Genomic DNA, 13,796 nt, shown 5'->3' with positions numbered 1-13,796 from the left:
AGCAGGTTATTGGATTTAAATTATATGATGTATAATTTAGTTGGTTAAATTATATGAACGTAAAATGTATAGTTTAGTTGGTTCCTGGCTCTGCAAAATTCCTTCTTCTTATCATCAGTACGATTTATAAGACTTGTTTTGTTACTCTATGCTGTATCTTTGTTACCCTTGTTGGGTTTCATCTCTAGCTTTCCCCAACTTGCTTATAATTAGAAGGCTTTGGTGGTGGTGTTATTGTTATGCTAAGTAGTACAGCGAGATAGTATCTGATAGCTCTGCATAAAGGGCATGTCTTATTGGGATGATACCTGATTTGGAGTCCTTTTTTTTTAGTTTAAAGGTTCTGTTGCATGGCATATGTGCATGTAAAACCAAAATTTCTCTAACAACTCAACCCATAGTTTGTCGTTTTATTAAGGTGCTATGTTTTGAACAAATTTGGCTGTGTAATATTTCTACGAACTATCAGTGTATTCTTACATATTTTCTGTACATGGCTAGATACATTCATGTAAACAGTCAGGTGTTTAGTTCTATACACAATTCAAGCAGTTATTTCGTTTTCCCCCTCTATGATACAGTTTTGCTTCATGCTAATGCAATGATGTTCTGAGACCTGATGCTGTTAAAGCTTCCTCTGAAAGTGCATTTGCTCGGTGGAATGGGTCGATGGGATGGACCATAAAATGGAACATTGAAAAGAACCGCTTGTAAATTAGGCCTTCCTGTGAGACACTCTAGGTGCATCAATGCACCCACTCTTATGCAAATACATATTTCTATGTGATTAATGCTGTCTTTGCTGATCCTGCTTGAAACTAGTGCATTCTGATTACTATATTTGCCTTCCACAGTTTAATTAAGATCTCTGAAAGATAACCATGCTCATGCGCTGTAAATTGTATGTGCAGGGAATGGATAGCCTAATGTTAGGTCCTGATTGCATATCTAATGGATTTGGTTCTGTGGCAAGATAATTTTTTTTATGATGACAAGGTATGTTGTTTAATCTGTTTGTTGAAGTTGAACCACAGTTCAAAATGTTCTCTTCCATTTGTTTGTCTTTGTACTTGTTTCTTACTTTCTTTTTTCCACTCTTGGTAGTATGGGGTATTGCATAGCAAATGAACTATAAGTTATCAACATTAACAGATATGATGGTAGGTATTGATGTAGTATTGTAGCATGGATTTGATTAGTAGATCTACATCAACTCAGTGCCATACAGTCTATCTATCATAATCCAGTATGTCAAAATCCTGGTTCTGGACAAAGACTATATAATGATTGTGTAAGGAAAAGCTGGAGCTCTTTGATATGTTAACAGTTTAATCTGACACCCAAATAAAGTTTAAAATCGAAATACAGATGCAATTAGTGCTGACAGTTATTTACAATATATAGTTGTATATTAAGAATCACACAATGAACTTGCAGTACAAAGTGTCGAATTTGTTTTTTCTTGAATAAGCAGGAGAGTTGTGCTTCATTTGATTTAAGAGAAAAAAGGCAAAGTATAAAAGATCGGCATTTCACATATTTATCTTCCAAGATCTACCCCCAACACCAGTTTGTCTGTCTCAGTCCTCTAACATTCCAGTCTCATCTGAAGGCACAGAAACTAATGGTACTCGATAAGAATAATGTTCTTGAATAGGGTTGGCCTTGGTGACAAGCTGTGTCTGAAGTCTTCTTAACATTTGTAGTCGCTCTGCAACTTCCTTCATTGTTGGCCTTTCATCTCCTTTTGGGCTCAGGCAGTGCATGACGAGCTGAGCTAGTTTCTCGAGTACTATCATAACTTCATCATCAACTATTTCAGTGTCCAATATATCCCGGAGCTTATTCTGGTCGATCATTAGTATGAAAGTATAGGATAGTGCTTTTTGTTCGTTAGAAGAATCAATATATATGGCTTTCTTTCTTGTCATTATCTCCAAAAGAACAACCCCAAAGCTGTATACATCACTTTTATCAGTTAAGCGGTGACTGACAAAACTCTCAGGGTCGATATAACCAAGAGTTCCTTGGATAAGCATAATGAAATCGTTTTTGTCCATGGGCTTCAGTGCTGATGCTCCAAAATCTGACACTTTTGCATTGTATTCGTTATCCAAGAGTATATTTAGGGATTTGACATCTCCATGCAGAATTGTGCGAGAAGTTGATGAATGAATGTAGGCAAGAGCTTCTGCTGACTGTGTAGCAATATTCAATCTTAGATCCAATGGTATTGGTATTCTGGCATCAGTTCCATGAAGAAACTCAAAGAGCGTACCGTTGGAAATGAACTCATACACCAACATCGGCACATCTACCTCCAAGCAGCATCCTAGTAACCTCACAATGTTCCTGTGGTTAATTTGTGACAGGACTATTATCTCATTGACAAATTCTTCTCTGCTGTCATCATTTATTATTTTGGACTTCTTTATGGCAACTTCTTTGTTGTCATGTAAAGTTCCTCTATAGACCATGCCATGGCCACCACATCCAAGAACATGACCTTCACTAAAATTATCTGTGGCTTTCTTTATCTCTTTCTCTGTAAGTATATGAATGGTGTCAACTTGCCTTGATCTCATCTCATCATATAATTTGAGACCTCCATTTTGTTTGAAATAATCATCCTTCTCCCTCCTATGCTTGTTCCGTTGTAACTTCATAACCAATAAGCACGTCAAAGATACCACCACAACTGCACCTGCACAGAGGCCTGCACAATGTTTTTTCTTCTGATTAGATGCCTCAGAATCCTAGAAAGACATGTTACATTGTTCAAGTCTATTCTCAAGTATTATCCTTACCTATGGCCACCTGTTCAGCTTGGCGAAGCACAGGCTGGCATCCAGAATTTGTACCATCTGATCTTGTTCCTATCCTGCACTTGCATATATAGCCTCCTTGTGTATTGTGACAGACCCCATTTTCACATGGATATAATTCTTTGTACTTCAGGTCCTGCTTACGGAGCTTGCACTCATCTATGTCTGTAGGGAAATATTAAGAAAACAGGCTAACATGGATTTAACAAGGAAAAAGAAAACCAAAATACAATTTAATTCATTATATGAAGTTAAAAAAAACTTGGACAAGTAACAAAAAAAAATCTTAAGTTTTGCCTTCAATTAAAGAGTTGGCTTTCACCACACGCCGGCTAAAATTGTTCCTACAGTTGCTGTTCTTATTCCTAAACTCTAAACAGCGAGTTCATTTGAACAAACAATACCTTGGCAGCCTCCGGAAAGATAAGGATTTCCCTCGTAACCTTGAGAGCAGTTGCAAAGGTACCCTGGCCCATTGCTTGCACTCACACAGTAGCTGTTGGTACTGACACAAGCATAGTCTTTAGGTGCTTTTGCCCCATCTTTTGGACAGGATCCGTTTCTAATGGCCCAGTCACCGACAACCGGAACACCTCTCTTTGCTCTTTCCTTTATGAACCCAAGATGCCCGACAAGGTCCTGCCTCCTGAAGCTGTACCACCCGTCCTCAACAACCATCGAATAGAAGCATGGATTGAAACTCCACACGCTGCTCTGGTTGTACAGTAGTGCTGCGAAGTTGGTGAGGTTGGGGGATATGGTGGTCTCACAGCATCCCATCCCAGTGCATGGTGCTCCGTCAGATGTACTGTTGATGCCTTGGCAATATGAGTAGCAGCCAGTCACATAAATGTCTGAGTTGCTGTGTGTGTGTTGCCGCCAATGAGCCCCAGGGTATTGCAGCCGATGGCCATGAAGCGGTTGCGGGTGGAGGGGATGAATGGTGTGTTCTCAAGGCTGAATCCGGCAGTGTTGTTGTCTGATATGGTGGTGTTTGACGTAAAGCAGTAGTAGCTGACATCGCCGTAAACACGCACCTCACCATGCTCCAGGGAGATGTCGATGACCTCTACAGCACTGGAAGGGTCACCAATCATAGGCCTTGGTGGCTGGAAACTGTCCTTGCAGGTCACAGCAAAGTAGCGGTTCAGGTTGCCTGCAGCACAGCCATCACCGATGCCAAAGGGGTAAGGGATGGACACATTACCACACTTGTCAGGGCACCCTGGCAATGATATGGCAAGCCCAGAAGAGGTGTCTGGCACTGTCACCATGAAGGTGATGAGAACCAGGAGGATTAATGCTTCTTCCATGGCTAGAGAGGTATGATGGTTGCTTGCTAATGTGTTGTCTTTCTAACTACCTAGCTAAGCCGGTGCTCTGATGTGTACCATGCTGGGCTAGATGTTATATGGAAACAGTTGTAGGTTATAATGTGCTTGCACATATTTGACTAGGCTATCCCTTTCAGATGTATGAAAACTGCTGCTGATGCATTGAAATCGATGGATCTGCTGCTAGTTTTGACGTTGGTAATTAACTAATATAGTTGAGTTAGCATTAAGCTAAAGACTTTGACTGGACTTATATAACTGTATAATGTTGTACTGTTCAAAGTTGAAAATGGTCCGGTAAGATATTTGAATATACAGATGTCAAACCCGTATCTGGTTAAGAAGCTCCTCTGAAATTGCAAAGGGTGACACTTATTGGTTTGTTATTAAATCAAAACCTTATCTGGTTAAGGAGCTTCTCTGAAATTGCAAAGGGTAACTCTTATTGGTTTGTTAAATCTGGAAATGCTATCTCCAGTTTTGAGCTCCCACTCATATCATTACAGACAAACCTTGTTCTATGTCTTTGCATCTGGTAGCAAGTATGAAAGCATGCTTAATGTTCTCGAGGAGTTTGAATTTCTGCACAATAACATACACATGATCAAATAAGCAATGAAGGATTGGCTTGGAAAGTTGAGACAGCTTAGTCACCAGCAATGGTGAAAGATAATCATGTTTGATGACCATTTTGTCTTTGGATAAGTATGTTTTCAGGCCTGAAGCCGTCGCATGTTTATTTGTTTATTATTAGGATGATTTGACTCGTTGATCTTCTGTTCTCATGCAGTTCTCATCCGGCTGTGTTTGAGAAGTGAAGGGAGTCCGGTTCCATGTTTCCTTGGTGGTTGGGGAGTGTTTCGTTCTCGAGTTCTGATACCACAGTCCACATCTTTGTTTGGCACCTGAAGCTGGAGCGTGCTGAACCAAAGTTACAATTACAATTACAAACCTGTAGCACAGTAGCAGCAACGACAGAGATAAGCGCCCATCTACTACCACTTATCTTCGCTGTTGTACTCTTCTTTGCTTTGCTTTGCTTTGCTTTGCTTTGCTTTGTTTTGTTTTGTTTTGTTTTGTTTTGTTTTGTTTTGTTTTGTTTTGTTTTGTCTTGCATCATTCTGTGGCTACCACCGTGACAAGAAGAAAAGATAGGTGCGCAAAGGCTCAGACAATTACTCGCACAGTGCTGTTCACTACTCTTGGTCGTTGAGGGCGGCGGGAACTTGAGAAGAAGAACCTCCAACGATTGAAAGAAAGAACCTATTATTGGCCTAGTTGGCCCAAGCCCACAGCGATGGGTCTTGCTCACGATGGGCTAGCCCAGAATACAGATGGGCCGGAGGGCTGTTCTCTCGTGGTCACGACTGCCGAATCAAACACTTGACCATGTGGTGAACTGGTGATGAAGATCTCATCATCACCGGATCATCCAACGGTCATTATGAAGCATTATCACCTTCACTGCCGAATCCAACACTTTTACCAACAATGCTACCTATTGGTCATATGCCACAACACAGAAACACTATGTATGCATATACTGCTATTCGTGATTACAACATTGATCTGGAATACAAGATTTATAGCACACGTGCTGCAATAACTGGATATGATATAGTTTCAACATTCAAAGTTGTCTGTGGAGAAGGTGTCTATGTGCATTGTAGACCAATCTATGATTCTTTTCCACTAAGAAGATCAATAATTTCACATGAATACATGCAACGTGGTGTTGATGACTGTATCAGCGAGCAATTTGTACATCTTCTCTGTGGGATGGATTGCGTCAAAGAACACATACTTGTTGGCATTTTCACATAGCGTTGAGGTGCTGAAGCTGCAAAAGTAACCTGCCTCAAAAAGCCCCGTACCGCAACAACCTTGCACAGCATTGTCAAATCCTGTGCAACCGATAATTTAAAAAATGAAACTAATGATTAGAACTCTTTGCACATGCTGCATATATACATAGGATTAAAAAATAATTAATAGTTATTTTTGTAATTTTTGCAGCATATACATCAACATCTATATCTATATGTATATCTCTTATAAAGCTGATCCTCACTACAAGTTCTATCTCAACATATAAGTCACTACCTTTTTTCCATAATGAATTTATGATACGTTCAAACTATGAATATTTGAAACATCTTAAAAGCCAACTAAAACTGCACTAAACACATGTAAAGTGGAGTGAATTCATTGTCTTTCTTTCCCTTACAATGTTTATAGTTGTTGCTTTGTCTTGATGCTATGCTTTGTTGTCATAGCTTGTTGCTAAAATGTTTGAGTTGTAAGGTGTCAAAGACTTGTATGCTACTGATTCCATATATTTCTCAACCATTTTCAAAGAGATGGCAAGGGATGGAAAAAATACTATTTGCATTATGGGTTTTTATTTCAAGCTACTAAACTCTTCATTCTAGCTAGATTGTTCTTTAATTTCATTTCATACTTTGGTGCCAAGAAAATGGAGTTGGTACTAGATGATAACTTATTTTGGCCTAAAGGGAGAAGAGATCTAGAGAAACATCTTCGGACGCCCCTCCCCTTCCCTCGCACGGGCTCTCCTTGCAACGTCGATGGGCGAGGGCGAGCGCCTCCTCCCGCCCCGATGGATCCAAGGTCAAGTTCACTGGCAGCCGCCACCACCTCCTGCTACCGGCGGCCTTCTCGAATCCTCTGCAACACGAGCGGTTGTGCTCCTCCTTGGCTACTCTGCCACGGTGATTGGTCGCCTCCTTGAAGCCCCTCACAGATTCGGCTTCCAGCGTCGTCCTCCATGGCTACGACCTGTTGATGGTCCTAGCGTGAGGCACACGCCGACAACTTCCACCACCTCTCGCGGCCCCTTTTTCTTACCAGTACCACTGGTCTATGTGTAAAGATGAACATGTAGCCCGCGGCCCAATGGCCTAGCTAGTCCAAAGCATGTTTTTTTGGCCCGGCCCAAGCATGGCACGACCCAGCATTGTGTGGGCCTAGGCTGGCCCAACCCGATGCACAACACCGGGTGGCATGACACAACCCGCAAGTTAGTGGGAGAGGCTCGCTACCAGCCGACGATGCCTAGGAACTCTAATCTACCATCCCCACTCTCCCTCCTTTGTATACAATAGCCACCGCCTTTTACGCGAGGGTGAGGCCTTCCCCTGTAGTGTGGATGCCCCCTCCGACCTTCCCTTTCCCTCGTGTCGCGTGAGCCATAGCACGACAGCTGCCCCTTCCTTACCTCACATGCGCGCAACACGGACACCCCCTCCACTTCCTTGCGCGGGCTCTCCTTGCAGTGTCGACGGGCGAGAGCGAGCGCCTCCTCCCTCTCCTAATGCTTCGACGGACCTAAGGGCGAGTTCATTGGCGGTCATCGCCACCTCCTGCTACCAGCGGCCTTCTCGAATCCTCTGCGACGCGAGCGGTGACGCTCCTCCATGGCTGGTCGCCTCCTCGAAGCCCCCTCATAGATTTGGCTTCCAGCCTCGTCCTCCATGGCTATGACATGTTGTTGGTCCTCCGGGGCAAGCGCGAGGCGCACGCGCGCCAGCAGCAGCTGCCACCTCTCGCGGCCTCCCCTTCCCCCCTCTTTCTCTTAGCATTCACAGGCTCTAGGCTAGTCCGATGAGTTTTTGGGCCCATGCTTTTCGGGCTGGCATGGTCGGAAAATTGGCTCGAGAAGGGCCATGCTGGGCCGTTGACCAGGCATGATACCCAAGGAGGCACGACCTGGTAGCACACCATGCCCTGTCGTGCCATGCCGAGCTGGGCACCCTGCTCATCTTTATCTAAGTGCGCTAGAACGATGCATTAATTCTATTGTTATGTTATGTGTGTGAGATATTTTGTAGTTGTGGGTTTGTAGGTGGGTTTAGGCAGCGGAGCCTTATCCCTTATGTTTGTCGGATGAGTTTTACAAACGAGGACAAATAGTTATTCCCCGTTTCTAAGTTTGCAATTAATTATGGTCATCCCAAACGGCCAATTTTAAACTAGTATAAGATGTTAATAAAGTAGAAAGACACCGCGCGGTGCATGGGGGTTGCTGCTCACCATAGTCGGCCGGCTTGTTGACGACGTTGGCAAGGAGCTGGTACGTGTCGGCGAAGACGAGCTGCAGTCCCGGGAGCTCCTGGTTGAGCTTGACGACGAGCTCCTGCAGCTTGGCGTTGAAGGTCCTGGCAACAGCGTTGTACTGCTCGTTGCACTCGCCGGGGTCGCCGATGATCCGCTCGGCGGGGAGGCAGCCCATGGGCGTGAGCCCCGTGAAGTCCATCTTCCGGCCGCCGAGCTCGTGCACGCGGCGGATGGCTGCCTCGGCGAGCCCCAGCAGGTAGGCCTCGTACTCTCCCACGCTGTACTGCATCCACCGCTCCGGCAGGTTGTAGTAGTTCTCGATGAAGTCGTTGGTGCCGATGCTCCAGATGTAGAGCGCTTCGCCGATGATCTCCTTCGCCGCCGCCTCGCCCTTGGCGATCTTCAGCCGGTCCGTGTACTCCTTGAAGTAGGCCAGCTGCTCATCCAGTGTGATCACGGACTGCCGGCCGGCGGCCATTTTTCGATCAGACATGCCGGCCATTTTCGATCACCGATGGATCGATCGAGGAGAAATAAAGCTAGAGCTAGAGCTAGAAGAAGGAGGAAGGAAGGAATATAATTACCAAGACGCCGGCGGTGGCGTTGTCGAGGCCAGTGGCAGCGGAGGCGAAGGAGACTCCAGTGGAGAGCTGGTCGATGGTGCAGGTCTTGTCGAGGTAGGCGGGGATGGAGGGGGGAAGGCCGAAGGCCTCGGAGATGAAGTCGGTAGCGAGGCGTCCATTGGAAAACCGGCCCGTGGGGAGGCCATCGGCGTAGTCGCGGCCGTAGGGCCAGAAGTTGCTCCGGGCGATGGTCGGGATGAAGTTGTTGTTGCCCGTGTCCACGGAAGAGTCGCCGAACACGATGATCGCCGGCACCTTCGTCTTCTTCTTCTTCTCCCCGGCCACCACCGCACCTCCGACGACGACGAGCAGCAAGAATAACAAGATCATCAAGCACGGCAAGAAGAAGTACGACCTCATCTGGAATAATGACGACGACATTGTTGCCGCCGGTGCTGCGCGCGGCTGCCCGGCCGGCCACTCAAGATCGGTCGCAACGAGCTTGAAGAAAGAAGGCAGCGCGGTTAGGTGGGTGTGCTAGCTAGGTGCATTACTCCGTATGTAGCAGAGATATAAGCAGGTTGGTGATTGTTTTGTTTGTTTGGATGAATTATTAGCTGATTGATAAGGTCCCTTCTTCAGCGGCGATAACACGTAGCACTTAATTGCGCCGTATGTGTTCGTGTGATGGATGGCGCTAGGAATAGGATGCAGGAGAGGGAGAGAGCGAGCTAGAGAGAGAGAGAGAAGCTTCTACTCAGCTGCATGTGAGGCGCGCTTAAGAGACCGCATTCAATAGCCCCCTCACTGCCTGACTTTATGGGAAGGAGTGGACTACAGTCGCTGCACGGTAAGGAACTATTTGGTATAGGCCTGGTGACTCGTTTATTTTCTGAAAAAATTTACAAATTGTTTAAGATTTTTCGTCACATCGAATTTTGCGGCATATGTATAAAACACTAAATATAGATAAAAAAACTAATTACATAGTTCTTATGTAATTTACGAGACGAATTTTTTAAACCTAATTAGTCTATAATTAAGTAATAATTGTCAAATACAAATAAAAGTACTATAATAGTATTTTGCAGATGCTAAGGTACTTAGCGGTAAGTTTCTACAGACGCTAGAAACGTTATAGTCGGACATAGTGTCCGCTAACTCATTTAGCAGTTTTGTGAAATATAGGTCACAAATTTATGAAAAAAGTTTAAAATCGCCGGCTAAGGCACTTAGCGGTAAGTTTCTGCAGAAGCTAGAAACGCTATAGCCGAATATAGCGTCCGCTAACTCATTTAGGGCTGGTTCGTTTGAAGGGAAACTATGGCCTGAAATTATTTCAAACCTGATTATTTGTCATATTTATATAAGCTATCAGCAGCAGGAACGATTCCCAGGCCAATCCTTGTCTAAACGAACAGGTCTTTAGCGGTTTTGTGAAATATACACGTCACAAATTTGTGAAAGAAGCGCTCTGATTGGTGCAGCCTACAGGGTGTCGACTGTCAAGTGTCAAGTGCTCCCATCGCGGGCTTGCTTTTGGGCCACGCTGAGATTAGGGAATCGTAGGTTCAGGTGGCATTTTGGGCCGCTGATGCTGTTTTGGGCTTCCGGCTGATGAAAAATACAGGAAGCCCACTCTGATTTCGGCCCACCACTCCACCAGAAACTGCTTAGCGGCGCTAAATCATTCCCGTTTGGCGTTTCTAGCGCGTTAATCGCCGCTGTTAGCAGCCAAGATCAGTTAGCGCTAAAAGGGAACTCTCCCAGCGCTGGCCTTGCAAGTCCGCTAAATCCGGCTATAGCGGAAGCTATAGCCCGCTATTTGAAACCATTACAACTCTCGTATGTGTAAAATACCAGTATAGATAAATTTGGTCTTCACCAAACTCATTTCATTTTATATAAAACTTTTAACTCTCTTTATCTATATATAATATGCCATATATATCAGCTCATTTCTTTTCATAGAAAACTTTTAACATCTATCTTTATATATCATCTCATGCAATACTCACGAAACTCCTAAGAAACCCCCCACTGATATTAGCCATCTTGTTTCGATCATAGAATAATTTATTATATAACCATCTTGATTTAAGATAACATAGGTATTTATTAATGTTTTAAATAACGGGCATAGAAAATAGCGTCTTCTATCCCAGACGCTATTTGCGCTATAGCGAACGTTATAGCGGCGATATAGCCCTGCTATAGCGGCTGTTGTACACAACAACGTGCTGTAGCTATCCACGCTATAGTGCGCTATTTATTTAGAAACAGGCAAACTATATAATAGACAGCAACAAGTTCAAACAACCATCATATTTCACAATCACAAATCACAGGTGTTTCACAGTTTAATACATAACTCATAAGCATAATGCATGACTGCATAGTGCATAACCACAAGTGCATAAGCACTGCACAACAAATAAGTGCATAACCGCCTTTTTTTCTTATCAGTAGATAAACAGCAATAGCGCGCAAATAGCGGCACTATGGCGCTATTTCAGTTTAGCGGCGCTATAGCGCTAATAGCGCTGATAGCATAAAAATCAGGTATAGCTTCGCGTCGACTTATTCTGGCCGCTATAGCGGCGCTATAGCGTGAAAATAGCGCGCTATTTAAAATATTGGTATTTATTTAGAATAATAATTTATTCTATAACCATCTCGATTTATAATAATATAGATATTTACTTACGATGAAATGGTTACATATTTATGTTTATGTACATGTGTTACTATAATTAATGATGATATTTATCACAATGTTATAGCTTATATAGTGAATTACTAGGAGTTGCAGTAATCTCGTAAATTAGTAGAATCACTAGTGTATTGTCACTATAGGCCACATTAAGTAACTTTCTACATATGCACAAATTCTAACTATAAAAGGAAAATATGTGAGATTAACTTTCACAGATTCAAGTAGTTAGACCGGTCTCAATGTAAAGTTTCATGGCACAGTTACCAAGACTATAAACTAGATAGAGATGAAACTCCTCTCTCATCTAATGACCCTGCCAAGTCAGCAAATTTGCTTATGTGTGGCACCCTATTTAATGTGCATGACACTCTCATAAAACATGAATTGAGACTAGCCTTAGGGCATTCACAATGCAAGACTCTGTCATAGAGTCCAAGACAATTAATTATACATTATTTATGGTATTTTGCTGATGTGGCAGCATATTTATTGAAGAAAGAGGTAGAAAAAATAAGACTTCAAGTCTTATTTAGACTCTAAGTCCACATTGTTCGAGGTAATAAATGACTTTAGACTCTATGATAGAGTCTGCATTGTGAGTGCCCTTAGGGCACTCAGGGCGCTCATAATGTAAGACTCTATCACAGAGTCCAAGACAATTAATTACATATTATTTATGGTATTTTGCTGATGTGGTAGCATATTTATTGAAGAAAGAGATAGAAAAAATAAGACTCCAAGTCTTATTTAGACTCTAAGTCCACATTGTTCGAGGTAATAAATAACTTTAGACTCTATGATAGAGTCTGCATTGTGAGTGCCCTCACAATGCAAGACTCTATCACAGAGTCCAAGACAATTAATTACATATTATTTATGGTATTTTACTGATGTGGTAGCATATTTATTGTAAAAAGAGGTAGAAAAAATAAGACTTCAAGTTTTATTTAGAGTCCACATTGTTCGAGGTAATAAATAACTTTAGACTTTATGATAGAGTCTGCATTGTGAGTGCCCTTAGTCCGCATCTTTTAAGTGTACCACGTTCAACATCAACGGCGGAGGACGGATACGAGGTGGACGGTGCGGAAAATCACAACGGCGGTGGCGGCGGCGAGCTAGGTTTCTCGGCGCGTGCCCGTGTGTTCATGCGTCATATGCCTCCTCGTACTCGTGCTCGTGCGTCGTCTTCGAGCTCCTGAAGCACTTCCCTTGCAATTGCACGCGCTCCTCCCCTGCTCTGCCCTCCACTGAACAGTGAACACCCGAACCCAATGCTCCGCCGCAGCCACCAGTGCCTTACGCCATCGTGCAGCAATGAGTGGATTGGATGATGCCATCGTGCCAAGTGGTGTGCTATCATGCCTTCGCTATCTAAAGGTACTACCATATTACTTGTGGTTGTTGTGGGTGGTTAAAAGGTGAAGATGTTTGTTCCGGAAATTAATTTCAAACACTGTTTACACATAGAATGATGACAACATAGACTGAGGAACCTCGTCTTTATCAACTCTCTCACAATTTCAATCACGTTACATTCACATCACAGTCTATGTCTCTATGACGTGCTTGCAGCGGATGGAGTCAGATGTGGTCCGAGGTGCCTTGATGTGGGCGTGTGCGTTCCAACTTCCAACTTCCAACTCCAAGCATTATGACTCTAGTTCCAGGTAGAAGCCAACCAGTACGCATCAGAAATTGCACGCTTCAAGCCATGTAATTTTCTTCACATGCCTAATAACTAAACAACCTTATTCTATAGAGCATAATAACTAAATACTACATCTCTAGACTGAAATAATTGCAAATCAAGAACAAATGGTTGAAACCGATTTTTCTTTTGTGCTTAATAATGTGCTTAAATGATACTGAAGGAGCCACTTTACATGATTGCATCGACTGACCATTTTATCACCAGTGCTAGTTGCTAGAGTGGGTGTATAAATCGTCGACGGGATATGTGCACCAGGTATCGATCTGAACTAGTAATCAGTAATTTTGTCATTTTTTCCTTTTGGCATGGACATATACCACCCCAATGTTTTATACAATTCCTAAAGAGCATGTTCCTTTTTGCTGTCTGTCTAAAGAATGGTGAACTCACAAGCTGGATCCAGATATTCATAAGCAAACTGCCTGCAATATTATTATACACACATAAGGGGTTATATCTAGTTGCATGCTTTCAGAGATATATATTAGACATATCAACTCAAATCTCTGAAGTTTGTAATCATTTTAAAAATAGTATGTTGCAGAACAATAAAACAACAGTATGCCT

General features: G+C 43.2%; 1 protein-coding gene and 1 pseudogene across 1 annotated transcript; both read right to left on the bottom strand.

The window, feature by feature from the left end:
• On the bottom strand, positions 1,550-4,138 carry LOC8071469 (annotated as a pseudogene).
• LOC8084411 (GDSL esterase/lipase At2g42990) lies at positions 5,670-9,521 on the bottom strand. The gene is made up of 3 exons (XM_002442499.2): positions 8,821-9,521; positions 8,213-8,696; positions 5,670-6,063 (listed from the first exon to the last, which is right to left on the bottom strand). The coding sequence occupies exons 1-3, from the start codon at positions 9,238-9,240 to the stop codon at positions 5,870-5,872; spliced, it is 1,098 nt and encodes a 365-aa protein (XP_002442544.1). The 5' UTR covers positions 9,241-9,521; the 3' UTR covers positions 5,670-5,869.

Source organism: Sorghum bicolor, chromosome 8 (assembly GCF_000003195.3).
Source record: "Sorghum bicolor cultivar BTx623 chromosome 8, Sorghum_bicolor_NCBIv3, whole genome shotgun sequence".
Lineage (NCBI taxonomy): Eukaryota > Viridiplantae > Streptophyta > Magnoliopsida > Poales > Poaceae > Sorghum > Sorghum bicolor.
Note: the sequence above shows the minus strand (reverse complement) of the source record. Positions and strands in the feature narration are given on the sequence as shown.